General features: G+C 35.2%; 1 protein-coding gene across 5 annotated transcripts in view; it reads right to left on the bottom strand.

The window, feature by feature from the left end:
* CDH19 (cadherin 19) overlaps window positions 1-18,958 on the bottom strand; it is a 96,919-nt gene that overhangs the window by 23,187 nt on the left and 54,774 nt on the right. For 3 of the 5 annotated variants that reach the window (XM_052704071.1, XM_052704070.1, XM_052704069.1), the window contains exons 2-6: window positions 14,675-14,901; window positions 11,540-11,831; window positions 2,506-2,625; window positions 1,696-1,860; window positions 770-954 (exon numbers count right to left, since the gene is read on the bottom strand). In XM_052704071.1, coding sequence (XP_052560031.1) covers window positions 770-954; window positions 1,696-1,860; window positions 2,506-2,625; window positions 11,540-11,831; window positions 14,675-14,872 — 960 coding nt within the window. In that variant the 5' untranslated portion in view covers window positions 14,873-14,901. Of the gene's footprint in view, window positions 1-769; window positions 955-1,695; window positions 1,861-2,505; window positions 2,626-10,652; window positions 10,748-11,539; window positions 11,832-14,674; window positions 14,902-15,538; window positions 15,562-18,958 lie in introns of those variants that run through there. The other 2 variants (XM_052704072.1, XM_052704073.1) reach the window with 2 other exon arrangements.

Genomic DNA, 18,958 nt, shown 5'->3' with positions numbered 1-18,958 from the left:
CTCCCAAAACTCTCTTCTGGAAAAAAAAATTCCAGAATTTTAACGAACTTAAATTAGGAAGAAAAAATAAAAATAAAAAAATAAAAAAAAAAAAAGAAAGAAAAAGAAAAACCACAAAAAACAGCAGTAACAACAAAAAAATGTTAAAACATTCAGTTCTTCAGGCTCCTGAATTTCACTAGTAACATTATTTCAGATGAAGTGCCAGGTGGCCTGCAATGCGAATGTTTCCTCTGCAAAATAAATCACATTGTATCATACCTGTGAAGTATCTTACTTCATAAATAAGTATCATAGTAATGTATTTTGTGCATTTTTGAAGCTATGCAATTGCAAATAAAATCCTCTTTCTACATTCTTTCTATAGCTTCTTTCTTCATTGAAGTTTAAAAGGAATTGCTGTGTTTATTTTAATGATAAAGGTTTCACAGATGATGCAAAGAAGAGATTGAATATCTTGTCTCAATGAGGTACACTGTGCTGCACCGCGAGGAATAACATTAAGATATTTTGGCTGCCAGCATTTTATTTAGTGGTTATATGAATGAGACAAAAAGAAAACAGAAGGAAAAAGATGTTTTTCTTTTATCCCTCTAATATTCCAGTCAATCCACATTGCCTGAAGAAAGAAAAAAAAATAAAAAATAAAAAATAAAAATAAAAAAAAAGGTAGAATACAAAAGAATAGGCATTTTATTTAATATATTTCTTGTTTGAGGAAGATCTTCCCCATATTTATGTATTTTTCAAATTGCTACTGAAATCTCACCTTTTTTAGTAAGATAACTCCTTCCTGAGTTTTCCTGTCAGTAATGATGCCAAAAACATCTGAACTATCTCCTTCAATGAAATAGTTCATGGCTGCATTCTCCCCTATGTCGCTGTCTTCTGCCAGGAGTCTGCCTACAGTAGTGCCCACAGGAGCTTCCTCAGAGACGTTCAAATAGTAGAGTCCTAAGGAAAAAATACTGACACAGCTCAGTAATCCATCACGGTTAATAGCTACTGAGGCTATGATAGCCTGGGGCTCATAGAGAACTGGGGAAAGTCCTCAGCTTTTACTAGAGCAATGTACCTAATCCAACGATGGATTGACCCCACAGGCAAGGTGAGACAGACTTTCATCCTACTAGTCTTTCTCTCTGAGTTCCATTTTAGTTGTAAATAAAAGGCTTAGGAGAATCAGCTATAGCAAGTTGAAAAAACAGCTACATTTTATTAGTTTCTCCCACTAGCCCATTTAAATGACTGCAAGAAACTACCTGGACAGACAGTCACATCATTTGTCAAAAAGGTTACAGCATCTGCTAGGAAAAATAAATAAATAAATAAATAAAAATGAAGAGAGTAGAGAACGAAAGTTCTTGAAAATTGTACTTAGAATCCTGTTGCTGAGATATTAAGCGTAGGTAGGGAAATTATATGGAAAACAGATTAGTAAGTAAGTAATTTGTCTCCAAAGCCTCATGAAAAATACAGCAAAGCCTAAAGTCTTTTGATAGTGATGGGTTTTCTGTTTCTTTGTCGTTGATGTTTGATTATTTTTTGTCCAGTTGTTTTTTGTTTGTTTGCTTTTTAAATCTTTAATGCTGAAATCAAAGCACAGACGTGCAGAGAACATTTATAATTTAACTTCATAGGGCTATGGTGGATCTAAATTTTCCCATGTCTTCAACTATTGTAGCCTACACTCACTCTGCTGAAATTTGGGTGGATTGTCATTGACGTCAGAGAGGTTGATGGTAACAGTGGCCGTTGTTGAAAATGCTCCTGCTTGTCCAACCATATCTTTGGCCTGGATGACAACCAAATACTGATCTTTTGTTTCTCTGTCCATTTGGGAAGCCATTCTGATGACTCCTGAAAATGAAAAGTATATTTTTAGGTCCCTAACATATAATACTCATGTTTTTCCCAAAGCTGTCCATATAATATAGGTTTAAAATCCACCTTTGAACACAGTCCAATTTTATATGGCCAATTCTAGGCTATGCTTATGGCAACATCTACAGAGTGTTTAAGATTCATTCTGTATGCTTAGAATTCAAGGGAACAGAACACACCATATATCTTATATATCATATGTAAGCATCTTTCTTTCCCAGAAATCACAATTTTGAAGGGAATATCTGTGATTCCTCCAACACAGAGGTAGAAACAGTCATATCTTGGATCTTGGATCTGTTAACCCAGAAGTTTTTCTGGGTTGACTTTTTGGATGAGGTATTCAGAATCCAGCTCTTTTCTTCAGCAAGGTAATTTCCTAACTTTAGTTTATTAGGAATTATAGAAATTTATTGTTGATTCTCTAAAGAGATATAAATATTGTCAGCTTCCTTTGGAAAAATAAGTATTCAATTTTTTTAAGTGTAGGAATTATGCAAAGGTGTAAAAACAAGGTGGTATCAGTTGATATTTTTGCTGAAATGAGGAAATAAATTCTGGTTTTCATCCATTTTATATTGGTTTATGATTTCTTGAGGTGACAAGATCATTCTCTATTACCTGTTTTTGGCTCCACAGAGAAATAAGGCTGACCCTGAATGAGACTGTAAAGAAGCCGGGCATTATTCCCATAAGAAGGATCATCACCATCTGTAGCTGTTACCTGTGTAACAGAAGTACCTCAAATAAAAATAAAATATAAAAAAAAAAAAAAAGAAAGAAAGAGAATAGATTATTATCCATGTAAAAAGCACAGCAGAATCAATCTGCAAAGACTTCATCTTTGACAGAAAGCTGGCTGTATCCTATACACAAGAATGAGAATGAACTTGTGGTCTTTAGGAATGACTACCTTTCAAAAGCAAACATTCATTGTACTGTTACTTAAGGTAAACTTTACTTTTATCTCTTTTTTTGTCACATAACTCCTGCACAAGAACACAGATAATCAGTTATAATCATCAAACCATAGAATGGCTTGAGCTTGAAGGGATCTCAAGGATCTCTAAATTCCAACCCCAGTGCCACAGACACAAGTGCCAGCTGCTGAATCAAGTACTAGATCAGATTGCCCAGTGTTCTGTCCAAACTAGCCTTAAACACTCACACTGTGGGGTACTCACAACATCTCTGGGCAACCTGTTCTAGCACCTCACCACTTCTCAGTAAAATTTTTCTTATCAGGAAAACAGGAAACCAAGCTTCTTTCCAAAAATTCTCTAGCAGTTATTCACATACTTGTGTCTGCTTATAGCTACAATATAGCTTTAGTACATTTATGCTAGAGGAGAAAAGAAGAAATGATGGATTGCAAGGAAATAGATCTGAAGCACCTTTTTATGGCAAATTCATACTTTTTTTTTTTTTTTTTTTTTTAACCAGTAAAACTTATATATTCAATTCTGAACTTACTATTATAGAATTGAATAAGATTTTCACATAGAAGGGTTTGCTGAACATGGCAATTGAAATGTTTTTTATTTTCAAAAGTATTCATACTTTCCATTTACTATTAATTTAGTCAGCAGCATTCCAAGTGGCTCTGTAGTGCATGCTAACTTCCCTAGATACACTTAGATACACTAAGATGTTATTCATACCCTAAGATGTTCTTCATTACTAGCAACTTTTGGAGTAATATATCCTTCAAAATAGCTATAACACCAAATTTCTAGCATGCATGTATTAGCTGTGTGTCATATATATGTATATCACTCCCTCTTGCTTTGGAGAAACATTAAAATGTCAGATTGTTACTTTATTGAGAAACATACATACCTCAGATATAGCAGTATTTTTTAACAAAACCAACAGATAAAGAAAATAGGAACACTCAGTTACACAGCTGTTACGTGGAAAACTATTCTAATACCGGAAATTCAATCTCTACGGCATGTTAGCATGACTATAACCAAGTTGTTTTGAAAGACATGGATTGACAAGCACTGTGGATAATACAGTAAGTACAGCCTGTTATATAGCCTATAAATGCAGTTTTTTTTCTGCTAAAGAAACCTTGGAACAAATGATTAAGTTCAGAAATCTATGTATTTACAGCACCACATTTAATAAATTTTCTAATTTCTTAGAAAGATGGGACAAAATAAACAAAACTGATAAGTTTATAATAACAGCTGTTTGTACCTCAATCATTTAAAGATAGATTTACTTCCTATAGTTAGTATTCAAAGACAAGTTGAAACTAAAATGTTTTTTGCTGCTTCTGTGAACCCCAGACTACTTTTTTCTTGCCTATTAACTCTTTGATAGTATCACAGAAGGCAGAAGAATGGTATTTCCTCAGGAGGGCTCAGGGAGCAGGAGCGTTATGGAAAGGTGAAGCACGGAAGGGCTGTCTGGTAAAGAGGGAGCTGATCCAAAGGGAAGGAAGAAGATAGGTCTCCTATATTAGGAGGAAGTTGATTGTAAAACTGGGGCTAAAAGAGTCCACACAAGTAAGGGCTATGATTTCTCATATTGTTTGTGAACAAATACCTCATAATCAATACTTAAAGATTTAAATATTGACTATAAACTGCGCATAAGGAAAATGTTATGCAAAGTTTGAATTTTTTTTTTCCTAGTTTTTAATCTTTCACTACCATGGAGCCTGTATTGCTTTATGAAATTAACTCACATCAAACAAAGTCATTTGCTGAATGGAGCTACGTTTTTACACAGACATTTGTGTATGGATGACAGAAATTAAAGAAGTAATATTATCTCCCAATAACCATGGATGGGAGAAAATGAATCAGAATAGATAATATATTGGGGAAAAAAAAATCAGTTATCATTTTTTTTATCTAAAAAATACAAAAGTCAACTCTTGACATTGAAGATATGAAATTATATAAATGAGAATCTAATTATGATAAATATTATGAAAATGGATATGATGCCATAGACATTAACTAAATATGCTTGAAAGTTTCCAAACATGCATTTTCTGAATATTTGGGTATAGCACTGGTATGAAGTTTAGTCCAGAATACATACTGTATGTACACATAAGTGTCTTAAGCTACATAGTAAACATATTTACACATTCTGTGCTTTTCATTAGGATCTACCTGATGCAAGCAACATTTTTCCAATTGCTGTATAAGATTTTTCTTTCTATTCTTGAATCCTTGATTTTACTCCTTTTGCATAAAACATAATTTTGCCAATAATACATTGCAGCCTATTAGAAAAAATTGGAGGGTACTCATATAGAATCATAGAATCATGGAACGGTTTGGAATGAAAAGGACTTTTAAGATCATCTAGTTCCAACCCTCTGTTATAGGCTGGGACACAATAGTTACTCATTTCTTGTAACTAGAGCTTGAAATCTCCCAAAACACTACGTACTGATTAGTGACTACATCTGACTCAACTGTTCCATCAGACATACTGCATTTGTACAAGTTTAACAGCTATATGGGAGGCATTTAATGTAAAACTGTGCCAAACGCCTGAGGAAAACTGCAGATCTATACTCTCAGAAGGGAGTCCATTTGCTAACACACTGTTCATTTACAGTGACACCTGCATACAAAATCCTAATAAAATTTAGTGCTGAAGATAAAAGAGAGGTAAGAAAGAAGTAAAATGTATTCTGTTTTCTCTTGAGTACATGTACTGATATTTTTATGTAAATTTAGGTAAAATTATCTATGCCTGTTTTCTGTTTTTCTATGATTCTCTGAGGCAAGTAATACCCAATCAGCTGTGAATTATTTTCTCATTGCTTTCTTACTTCCAGACAAAATGCTCAGTAACTATGGACTGGTTTTCAAGTTTTGTCTATGTTTTCAAGTAAATGAGTAGAAGATTCCAGGTCAAGTACCACTGAGCTGAACAGCTGCTGGAGACCTCCACAATAGTGCAAAATCGAGGCTCAACAGAACTATGCAATTTAAACTCTTTCCAGTCTATGTGCTTGCTATGCAAAAGAAGATAATATTTTACTAGAAGAAAAGCAGTGACATAACTGTTGTAGTGACATAACGGGGCAAGGCTTTACTGAGCACGGGGAAGGGGAGATGTTGTAGTAGGAGCTAACGGGGCATTGGGATGTGACGCGATAGGACCTTCCCCTGCTCTGTGATGAAATTATGATGCATGCTTTAGGGGCATAGACGAAGCACGTAGGATATATAAGCAGCTGTTTAGTTACAATAAACACCATTTGCTTCATCCTCCTATTGGTGTCTGTGTCACTATGGCCCTAGCGTGGGGAGATCTCTAGCCCCTGGTGGACCAGACCTTGGAGACAGGGACAATACGTAACAATCCACTGTGATACTGATGATGCAAACTTGGTTGGTTATTGCTTCCATCTGTTTAGAAGTTAGAAATTTTCTTCTAAAGATTAATACCTTAGTATACACACCAAAACAGTTTCATTTCAGAAGTACAGCAACTGCCCTTGGAGAAGCAGGGAAACTGAGCTCAGATAGGATTTCATGACATGCCTCGACATTTCCACATATATTGGATGTGACCACTGTTAAGGTGCATACATCACTCTACCTATACTCTCTGCTCTTGTGAGACTCCATCTAGAGTACTGCATCCAGTTCTTAGGCCCCCAACACAAGAACGACATGGAACTGTTGGATCAGGTCCAGAGGAGGGCCACGAAGATGATCAGAGGGCGGGAGCACCTTCCCTATTATGAGGACAGGCTAAGAGAACTGGGGCTCTTCAGCCTGAAGAAGAGAAGGCTCCAAGCAGACATGATAGTGGCCTTCCAGTATCTGAAGGGGGCATACAGGAAAGCTGGAGAGGGACTTCTTCTAAGTGCACATAGTGACAGGACAAAGTGAAATGGTTTTAAACTGGAAGGTGGTAAACTATATATTAGGAAGAAATTCTTTACTGTTAGGGTGGTGAGACATTGGAACAGGTTGCCCAGAGAGGCTGTGATTGCCCCCTCCCTGAAATCATTGAAGGCTAGGCTGAATGGGGCTTTGGGCAACCTGGTCTAGAGTGAGGAGTCCCTGCCTATAACAGGAGGTTGGAACTAGATGATCTTAAAGGTCCCTTCCAATCCAAACTATTCTATGATTTAAGACGACAGATATGCCAATGACATTAATTCGTCACTGTGTTTGTTTAACCTGGGTAGGTTGCTGAATACCACACAGCTGCTTTATCACTCCCTGATCTCAAAGGAGCAAGGGAAGAAAATACAGTTAAAAGAAGATCATGAGTTGAAATAAGGACAGGGAGATCACTCACTGTTTACCATCACAGGAAAAACAACTCTGGGTAGAGAGATTAATGTAAATTATTGCCTAGCAGACTAGAGGAGTGAGAAACTAAAAGCAAATTAAAAACATTCCCTACATCCACTTTCTTTTACCTCCTTTTTCCAGTTGGTGCAAATGGAGGCTGCAATCAGTCCATACATAACACTTTGTTTTTGTTGCTCCTCCATGATCACTCTGCCTCCTCTCTATGTGGGTCCCACTCAAAGCATGCCATCCCTCCTGAACTGATCCCATGTGGATTTCCCACAGGCTGCAATTCTTCCAGCATTTCTCCAACATGGCTCTGTAATACAGAGCCCACCCTTCAGGCATTGCTCCACCCTGGGTTATTCCTATGGGGGTGCCCACGAGCTGTGCTTCCCTCAGGCCTCATCCGCCTCTGCTCCATGGGCTCCTCCATGGCTGCACAAGCAGATCTGCTCCATGCAGCGCCCGCGGGCTGGAATGGGACAGCCTGCTCCTCTGTGGGCTCCTAGGCTGCAGGGAGCTGCTGCTGTGTGCCTGGAGCTCCTCTTGCCTTCCTTCTGCACTGACGTTGTTGCCTGCAGGGCTGTTCTCTCATATCTCTCACCCTGTCTCCCAGCTGTTATAGCACAGCGGTTTTTCCCTTTCTGAAATCTGCTCTCCCAGAGCATACCCAGCATTGCTCATAGTTCAGTTCTTGACAGTGCATCCCTTTTGGAGCAACTGGAGCTCTGATCTGAAATGGGGCAAATGAACTCCCCTTGGCTTCAAAGCTGCATAAATACAACAGGTATGTACTAGTATCTAGAAGGAAGAAGTAGATAAAAGAATAACCTTGGAAATAACTATGGTACTAGTGCTAGAGGCCAAACACAAAAGGAGCGTAGAAATTATTTCAGATTCCACAGGACTTAACTAAATTAATGCCATGCAATGGTTGACTGAAAATCTGTGAGTTTCAGTACAGGTTTTGGGATGCTGTAGGATGCTGTCCTATTTTTAACCCATTATGAGAAATTATGTAATATTACATTTCAGTTAAATCTTTGTAATAATCTTATAGAAATATTAAAAATAGAAAGGGTTTTGCAATTTAATTAGTCTTATGCTGAAGTGATATAGTACTTGTATTTTAGGAATTTAAACATGTGGTAGATGATAGGAAATTAGCTAAATACTGCTGAACCTTCTATTTTTAGGTTTTCAGATTATAGGCAACTCAAGTCAATATAGACTGAGACGCTGTACCTGTCAACAGCTTATTGTTGATTTTAGGTGAAAAACAGAGGTGCATGTGAAAATATTACTGTTCTTTGCCAGGCATACCACCTTGATATACTTGTGTGAATAGTTACAGATCTGGGTGAGTGTCAGTTGAGCCATATTAAAGTATCAACTACTTTAAAGTCATTATTATAAGAAACAGAATGTCTAATAAATCACTCATTATCACTTAAAAAAAAAAAAAAAAAAAAAAAAAAAAAAAAAAAAAAAGGAAAGAAATTGTTAAGGAAAGAAATTGTTATCAGAATCTTAAAATCTGTGTAAACCCAGCTAATTCTAGACTATAAATCATGTTTCTTAATATCATAGAATCATAGAATGTCTTGGGTTGGAAGAGACCTCAAGGATCATCAGGTTCCAATCTTACTGCCACAGGTAGGGTTGCAGCCTCTAGATCAAGTACTGAATCAGATTGCCCAAGGTCCCATTCAATCCACCCTTGAAAACTTTAGAAATGGGGCACCCACAACCTGTTCTGACATCTCACCACTCACAGTAAAAAACTTCTCCCTGACATCTAATCTAAATTTCCTTCCTTTAGTTTAAAACCATTCTCCCTCGTCCCATCTCTATCTACCCCATGTAAAAAGTTGATTTCCCTCATGTTTATAAATACCCTTTAAATGTCACGATGATGTCACAACCTTTTCCAAGCTGAACAAGCCTGGTTCCTGCAGCATATCTTCATAGGAGAGGTGCTCCAGCCCTCTAATGGTCTTTGTGGCCCTCCTCTGGACCCTCTCCAAAAGCTCTATATCTTCCCTGTGTTGGAGACATTCAAGAAATGTAGAAATGTGACACTGAGGGACGTGATCAGTGGGCAGCACTGGTGGTAGGTAGACAGTTGGATTAGATCTCAGAGATCTTTTCTAACCTTAATGATTCAATGGTTCTATGGTTGGAGGCCTCAGTTGGGCAAAGTACTCCAGCTGGGACTTCACAAGGGCAGAATAGAGGGGGGTTGTCACCTTCCTTGCTGTGCTGGCCACCTCTCTTCCAATGGAACCCAGGATATAATTGGCCTTCCAGACTGCAAGCAGATGGTGCTGGCTCATTTTTTCATGTACCAGGACCCCTAAGTCCTTCTCAGCAGGGATGCTCTCAAGAAACTCTTTTCTCAGTTCACATACATATCTGGGATTATCTTGAATCAAGCTGAAAACCTTGCACTCTGCTTTCTTGAACCTGATTAATTCACAAGGGCCAAACTTTAAAGTTTATCAACTTCCTTCTGGATGCATACGTTCCTTTTGCTGTATCAACCACACTTCTCAGTTTGGTGTCATCAGCAAACTGCTGAGGGTATAATTTTATTGTGAGCGCATAAAAAAAACTGCAAAGAATTCTGACAAAATGTCCATCTTCTCGCCTCTAAACTTGAGGCAAAAAGGCCACAAGTGCCCTCTGAACCACTAACAAGTCATTTTAGAAAATTATTTTAGTAAGAGCTCAAATGCAGATGTCATGAGAAAAAGACTGTTCTGCCTGAATGGAAGAAAGTAGCAGTGAAGAAACAATGCAACAAGTAGTACATTGTATAAAGCAGGTTTACCAGGAAATAAGTTGATTAAATGGACATCTTTTGCAACTATTGCAGGTAGTAAATGTGAACTACTGCTTCGCAGCAGGAATTAAGCCATTAACCTCTCTTTTAATTAAACTCCGAAAGTGAGTATGTCTGGCTTGCAAAAGCTATCCAGAATGACAGAAGATGATTAAATTTACAGCTCCTTGTGATTCACTGAAACTATCGTAAAAGTTGGATAATGCTGAATGAAACATGTTTTGTTACCCAATGCTATTAAGTTAATGTGCTCATTAATTCATACAATTTCAAGTAACACAATATTAAATTTTCTTTTCATAGAAATAACCAAGAGATAAAAGTAGGAATTTAAAACATTATTTCAGTAAGTTTGAAGAAGACAGTTATTGGGACAGTTATATAATAACAATCTACTTGTTTATGTCAGCTGCTTTCACACAAGTTTCCAGATAGATACTCCAGATCTTTTTGACATGTAGATAATGTCTTTTGACATGTAAGATAATGTCTTCCACACATGTAGAAGTGTGGAAGAACTGATCCAGAGTTTAAGTCATTGCTTTTGACATCATGATTTCAATTATTTTTTCTCATGAACTTGAAATACTACTAAATTGTCCATCATCTAATCCAAACAAAGGGAAGCTTACCAATTGGGATAGAGGCTTGGCTGTGGAAATAGGTAGGCATCATACATGATACGAGGAAGGTCATCACATCAGCCCACTTCATTCCTGTTCTGAACTCATTACTTACAGGAAGGAAACTATCCCTATATTTGGGGGAAAATCATGAGTGGTTTGATGTAAATTTGACTCTTCTCCAGTTACAATACAGTATGATTTATATTAAACAGAGTATAATAAAGGTCTACTGTTTAATTGGCAAGCAAAATCAGAAGAGACTGAAGAAGGCTGCTGAGTACATTTTAGTTCATCTGAGCTTATATTTATGTGCTTAAAGAGTCAAGCAAGGTCAGTGGCCATTAAAGTTTAAGTGTATGCTATTTTTCCATCACATTGGTAGAAGCCTGAAGAGCTGACAGGTTGTAACAATAGTTATACACTGAACAATTCTATAGACACTAGGGTGCTATCTTGACTAAAAAAGCAGTGAAATCTGTCTGACTAAAATCTTCCCTGCCGTACAAACCTGTTACAGTATTCTACCTATTCTGAAGTGTGATGATGTTTTTTGTTTTTTTGTTTTCCTTTTTTTTAATTAAGTATTTGTTTCAAGGCTGAGTCATTATAGAAAAGGCAGGTTTCTATATTCAACACAAGTTTGAATCCAAAATCTGTAAAACAACTCTGAAACATGCAGGTACCTAAACATTTGAAGGCAGCTATGTTAATAGGAATTATTCACAAAATTCGGTTTAAACATATATCTCCTTAAATTTGCAATGTTGTAAAATGTCATGGCTTCCTTCTCACTGAAAAGTTGTCTATGGAATATTCTGTTAAGATTTTAAATGAATATAGGATTGAAATAATAATAATCAGGAAATAAAATTTTAGTTTATAGCATGCCATACCTTCAGGTGACATCTCTGGAACAGTAGCCACATAAGGTCCATCTAAGAATTGTGGTTCATGATCATTGATATCTCGAACTTTGATAATAAATTCTGAATCGGGTTCAATAGGAAGATGAGTTTTCCTATCGATTACTTGTGCTCTAAGAATGTAGAAGGATTTCTTTTCTCTATCCAGCTTTTGTCTCACGTAAATTTTGCCATGTTCATTGATGAAAAAAATGCTGTCAGCTCCCTCCCCAGACAAAATATATTGTAGGCTGCCATCCTCCTTGTCTAAATCTGATTTCAGCTGTAAGTGAAAAGCAGAAAAAATATCATTATTATTTAATTCCCACATTCAGGTGGAAATAAAATTTGAAATATCAGTTTTCAGTTTTTTATGTTCTTGTTCTGCAGTGGACCCCCTCACTAGTGGACCTTTTTGGAAACTAATATTTGAAAGGGGGCATTGTCACATTTTTACCCAGTTGTGTCTCAGTTTTAAAATACTGATATAGCTGACATATAAACATATGGTAAACCTGAAAAAGGTGCTTCAGCCACTTTGGAGAGAAATGAATTAACGTTATGTATACGCCTTAGCTCATTGCTTTATCAGCTTATGCTGAGAACAGTGCAAAGGTCCTTAAAAAATTATCTAAATTCTTTGTTATTACAAATGTTAAGTGTGTCTTACGATTATTACAGAAATATATATATATATATAATTTTACTCAGCAATACGAAGTGTAATCATCACAGAGATTGGTGTTCCAATTTTATTGTAATATTAAAAGATGAAAAGCCATTCTGAGGTATAGGTCTGTATTATTTATTCTGAAATAAATTGACATTTTCCATTTCCGTCCAGGATCATCTGCATCCTCTCTTATCTTGATAAGATGAACTTTATGATGATGATTCCTTTGATGAAGCTGAGCCCTGGAGACTAGTGTGGTCCAGCTGCATTTTTTTACATCAATAAAATATTAATGTTAACGATATGCAACAGCACTTCTGTGATGGCAGGGACTGAAACACTTAGCGTGCCAGTCACCTGCAGTTGATATTTTTCCATCATCATTTTCCATCATATCATTATTTCCCTATTTCTTTCTTGTTTTGATTTGTTGTTGTTGTTTTGTTTGTTTGTTTGTTTTTAAATTTATTTTGGGTTTTGAACAAAACGTCAAAATATTTAAGAGCAAGGATAAGTACTGAATAATTCAATGTTATATATGTATATAAATATATTCAACTTGCTTCTCCTACAAAGTAGTGTGTTTTAAAAGTAAATTATATGTCTAGCTGTTCATTTAAATAACAATCCTGTTTTGCTTCATTCTTACTTTCTTATTAAACCTACAGCTCAGTGTAGACCACACTTTAGAAAAGAAATAACTGTGGCACACTTCTCTATCAGATCTACTGAAAATGTTTTGTGATAACTGCTGATGTTGTAGAAGTTTCTGCTTTTCTTTGGAAGCTGTATTTTGAATTGCATATTTGTTCAATTTTATGCATTAAGTTGACAGTTCATCTAAAATGTGTCCAGGACACTGCTCTGAGATATGAGGGACACAGTGCAGAGTTCCTGTATTGAGTCTTGTCAAAGTATTCAAGCCCTAAATTTTCAGTTGATTTCTCTTAAAAACATGAAATATCATTTTTAGGGTTATGATGTTTAAATTCTTTAACATAGAAACATCCTAAACTCTAAAGTATTCAATTTATATAGTTTGTTCAAAACATGGGGTGGGTTCACATTTATGTGGTGAACCCAGGAGGCAGGATCTCTCTATGAGTAGTCTGGTCCCACTTGCTAAATTTGAACAGCCATCTGAATGGCTGCATAAGGAGTTATAATATGGAATAACAATTAACAGAGACTGTCTACCACTATCATTTTGTTCACAGAGTTTCTTCTGGTCTTTATTTACTAAAAAGTCATTAGTTGATCATAGATTTTCACTTTATTTACAGAAAACAGAGTTACAGAGTTACAGAGTTTATTGTACTCAACAGAAAGCCACAAGTAAATGTCTGATCTACAGAGCAGTTAAACTGCACTAAATTAACAATAGTTCTCAATTAAAATTCCCCACAGTTTACCTGTGTAAAATAAAAACACAATATTATTAAAGTTGTCCAGAGCTGAAAATATATTATATTTATGAAGTTTCTTTCATGGGAGACTGTTTTTCCCAGCTGTGGGAAAAGTAATAAAGATTAAAAAATGAGTATTTCTATACCTGTTCTTCTAGAAGTAAGACATTGCACTTCTGTAGCAGTTACTTTGGAGGGGCTGAGAGAAAGTAATTAATGAATTTTGAGCACTTCACCCTTTGGGCCCAATTAAATTTTAGTGCTAGTTAATTAGCAGTTAAACTTACTTTGGTTCATTCATCTAGAATGTACCTTAAAGAAATGAAACTAGATCTCAAGATTACAATTACTTCCAGCTTGCAAAAATAAATAATAATAATAAATAATAATATGAATGTGAGCAAAAAGGGAAAATAAGGAGTAGATAAAGTCTCATTAATACAATTATCTTAAAGAACATTTTTAAAGGAGGGTGAAAAGTAATTGCTCGTTGTACAAAAGTTAAGTTAACCTAATGAACCATGCAGATTCCTGGAGTTTGTCAGTGGTAAAAGGATTTAGTATTAATCTGGTTCATTAAAAATTAATGAGGGATGAATCAGCTGCTACTTAGTGTAATAGAAGAACATTCTAAGTACTATTTGTGAACTACACTGCAATCAGTATAGCTGCTTTGATGCAGTGCCAAAAATAGCACAAGCAAATTGCTAGATGTTGATAAACGATTCTTTAACTTTCATTCAGAAGACAGGGCGTTTTCATTTTGTTACCTCTGTCTACTGTGTGCAGTTTTAGTTTCGGTAACTGAGTGAGCATTGTGTTTCCTTGATTGTGGAGCCAGATGACAGAAGGCATTTGACTGCTACCATGACCTCTAGTGCCAGTAGTTCTTTGATCCCAAATCAGATCACAGTAATGTTGAGATGTTGTGCTGCCCAATAACAGCTACCTTAGGTCATCTTCCTTTTTTTTGATATTTCCTGGTCAGATGGTAATCAGTATGTTAGATATAACCTTGTATCATCCTGTCATTATGACTTGTCATACCTGTCCAACATACATAGGCATCGTTGAGGTCTCTTCCTCAGTTACAAAAAGTGGCTCCCATATCCAGTCACGCTTCACTCTTTGAATTGCTGTGTAAGATTGATCTGTGTTTTGAGCACTGAAGTTCTGTGTGGTTGGAGAACAAAACTGAAGTAGAACCAGTGCCAGCACAAGAGAGGGAAAAGTAGAGCAATTCATGCTGAGATTTCTTTTCAAGCAATTTTTATCTGTGGAAAAGGAAAAAAAAAAAAAAAAAAGAAAAAGAAAAATCTTTGGAAAAGCATCAAATCTATCTTCTCACTTTAACTTATATATTCTGTGCTAATATAAGAGTTGATTTGCAATCTTCAAACCTCCTCCCCTCCCAGAAAGGAAAGAGCTGAAACAAAGTCTGTTTCTGATTAAATTGGGGATTCCTTAAGATGCCCTGACATGAACATCAAGTTCCCTTTATGAATATCCTACACAGGGACGTTTTAAGCAAAAAACGTCCTCCAATTAATTCATCTTCCAAATTAAACTGGGCAACTGAACTGTAGCCCAGGAATAATTTGATTGGAATAACTGTATGTTTCTGCTTAGACAAAGCTCATTTTGAACTGCAGTCACAGTACTGCCTGAAGGTTGTAGAGTACTTTGTTTTGTTCTCAATTGTCTCCGAGTTTAAACCTAACACCATCTGAAACTTAGATATCAATTTCAGGTGACCTGGTAGCCTGATATAATTATATATATATATATATATATATATATATAAAATATACTATATATTATATTATATATATACATTTATATATAATAAATGAATAATATATAATAATTTATTATAAATTCTGACAAGTTCAGTACATTATAAAATAGTACCTTTTGCTGCCTAACAGTTTGTGATTAATAATAGGTAGAGTAAGATGTTTAAAAAATTGGCTTCTGGAATTTAGTGAAGTAAATGTTGTGTTGATGGAAAAAATAAAATACTAAGGAAAGGCAAAACAGCAATGTTATGAAGTATTTATCTATATATGGACAGAGATGATGAGCAAAGTTTCTGTTCTAGTTTACATATCTGAAAAATAAGGACAAAGACACAATTTTGTAACAAATTAATAATAACAAGAACACAAAAACTTGAAATAAGCAAAGTCTTACAATTAGGGAGTTGCAACACGTCGAAACATGATAACAAGGTAGATACTTCTTAAATAGGGGCCCTTAGGACCACTTCATATATTTACTTGATTTTTTTTTTTTATTGCAGGATATATTTTCAAAATATTTTCTTGAGGAAAACAGTTATCTCTTTAAAATACTTTAAAATACTATGCAGAAAAGAGAAATACCAAAAAGAAATTCCTTTGGTGTAATTAGATGATGTCTCTGCTTGTGTTTATAAAGTCAAGCAAACAGTAACAGAAAAGTAGAGTAATTCATGTGAGCTCATCAAATTCATTAAAGGGAATCTTCCGAAATACATATTTTATCTCAAGCAGAGGCCTAAACATGATGATGTGAGTTTTGATTTGTGTGCAAGTGTTATTATGGTTGTCATGAAATTTGTCTCCCTTGTAAGCTCTTATCTTTAATCTTCCCTTAAGTTAAAGAAACTGTACTTGTAACTAACAGCAATGCATTATTGAGTGTTAGAAAAAGATTGATTAATCAGAAGCATACCTATTTTCAACTATACATATGTTCATTTGTAGTATATCTACTATTTGTCCCACTTTATTTTATGTGACTGATAACTAGTAATACTAGTGGGTTACAGTGCAGCTTCTTTATATCTCTTCAAGAAAAGGTTGCATGTGGACTCATTTTTACTGCCAGTTCAGGCTTTACCCAATGTGATAGACACTTGGTTACACTTATAACATACAGTGAAATAATTGTATGTATATATGTATCTATATTATGTATATATGCATATTCATGTATTATGTACATATAGCATATTCAATTATTGAGTGTGAATCTTTGTGGTTTTTTGTTTGTTGTTTTTTGATCCTGATACTTAAAACTTACTTATTGTTTGATTTTTAAAAAAGGAAAGAACAGTGTTAAAATATTCCTATATTTGCATAATAGTGGACTTAGTCCTATTCTTGCAACTTTTTACAGTTGCAGAATTTCACATGACTTTGGGCTGCTACATTTAAAAAATATGCTAAATGTAATTATACTCTGGTTACTAGAGCTATCATCTAAAAGGTAATACCTTCAGTTAATTAATTAGAAATATATCAACAGTAACCTTGCTATTCTAATGCATGCCTAGCTATTTTAAAAGCTATTACTTGTCCTTGAGAAGTGTCCTCTTTAACATGTCATGATATGACACTTAACTAAATCATATTGACTTGTATTGCATATTAACACATTAACAGCTTCATGTGTCTCTACTAGTCACCCAGCACTTCACTTACATGGAAAAAAATTACTTAGATGTTATGAATGTGACATGAATTTCATTTTATTCCAACTGGGTCATTATTTTCTTCATTTTGTAAATATGCTTTTGTACCATTAGGGAAAGACTTCAAACTGTTACATAGAATTGCTACAGTAATTATCTGTCAGTTATATGTGAACCAAATAGCTTTAGAAAAATTAATTTTTTAGTTGATTATTGCCTTTACATCTGTCTATTTTAATCAATGTAGAGCTGACTGACTAGAAATCCAGCTATTGCTATTGTTTTATAATGGTGTACTGATTATTATTTTAGGCAGTACATTAACACATATCAACAGATTTCAGCATTTTACTATGTATATACTGCAGTATGTAAAAATCCCAAATGCCATTTCAGATGACAAAACCTGAGCTTTCAAATCCTGGCAAGCTGTTGGCAGAAATCTATAGATACTAAAGAGATTAAACATCTTTTAAAGTGTCAGACTGTGATATTTATTTCTCAAATGCTATCTCTAATATTAAAAGCATCTAGGAATATAGAGAAAGGTAGGACATTCATTTTTAATGAGAGGAAAGGTCAAAGTTGAACAATAAGATTTTCTACACTGACTGAATACTGCAAGTGGGATAGCCCTATTCAGCCCACAAGATAAAGGGTATAAGACAGGATGGAAAGACATATTCTGTTCTACAGTCTTAGGCTACAACGTATCTTTGATTCTCATTCTGTCACTGAAACTATACTAATCATCAAAAGACGTAAGTAAATGAATGTGGAGAAATACAACCAGACTTCTTCCTGAATTTAAACTAGTGATTATTCATCCTCACATAATATGTTCCATCTGATTTTTGTCACACGCAGCTGGCTACAAAATACTTATTTGCTAGTGACTATGAACACACAAGATGAGACAGCCATCTTTTGCCCTTTTAAGTCTTGGTCCACCAGCATTTTCAGAACTGAGCAATTGATTATCTGCAGTTGACCAGATATGCATGCGTCTGGAACGAGGCCAGTATTTCTAGGTCTGCTTAAACAAGCCTATTTGTCTTCCTTCAGGGTGACTGCTGTGTGCAGAGTCCAAGAATTTTGGAAACATGAAATGATTATTTCACTCGCTTCTGTAAGCAGTACTACATGGATATGAACGTGTAGCTTCAAATACTTCAGTTGGAGAAAGAGAACTAATTTTTTTCAGTAGCAGTTCTTTGGAGTTACTTTACAGCTTGTAGCAACATCTATCCCCAAAGTCTCTGGGGGCAAAGAGAGCATTACCCACACCATTCCCTTCAACAGAGCATAGCTCTTTCAGTTGGGACAAATTTCAGATTGCAGGACTCGGTCAGATTGCTTTCATTCTGTGGGAGTGACATTCTGGAGTCCCGGTTAAGATACAGTTGGATTCTGTAAGACTTTTCATGTTTTTCAGATGGAATCCAGAGAATATTAAAATTAAATCTGGAACATCAGAAAGGAATAAAGAAAACTTAAAAGAGTCTTTCAGAGTTTACTCAAATACTTAAGTGGTATCATGGATAATGTCATGCTGACATACACAAAGAAACTCCCACAGATTCTCTGTTGATTATTAATCCTTTAAAATTTATCCAAAGTTATTGCAGCATCTTCTCTCCTTGTGAAAGCAAAACTTCTAAACATGCTATTAATTAAATAGAAGTTGGTGAAAATTTCATAAACATGAGGTATAGATATTCCTACTTCATTTTTCCTCCCTATATATTGCAATAAATAAAATGGGAATATCTGTGTCATGTTTTCTAAATACTGATGAATTATCATATTTTATTCTATTTTATTTTTAAGAATGTTGAAAGAATGCAGCTTTCCTCAGAAAAGTTAAGTAATAT

The sequence above is a fragment of the Tympanuchus pallidicinctus genome, unplaced genomic scaffold, assembly GCF_026119805.1.
Source record: "Tympanuchus pallidicinctus isolate F22 unplaced genomic scaffold, pur_lepc_1.0 scaffold5, whole genome shotgun sequence".
In the NCBI taxonomy this organism is placed as follows: domain Eukaryota; kingdom Metazoa; phylum Chordata; class Aves; order Galliformes; family Phasianidae; genus Tympanuchus; species Tympanuchus pallidicinctus.
The sequence above is the reverse complement of the archived record's forward strand: the minus strand, read 5'-3'. Positions and strand labels throughout refer to the sequence as shown.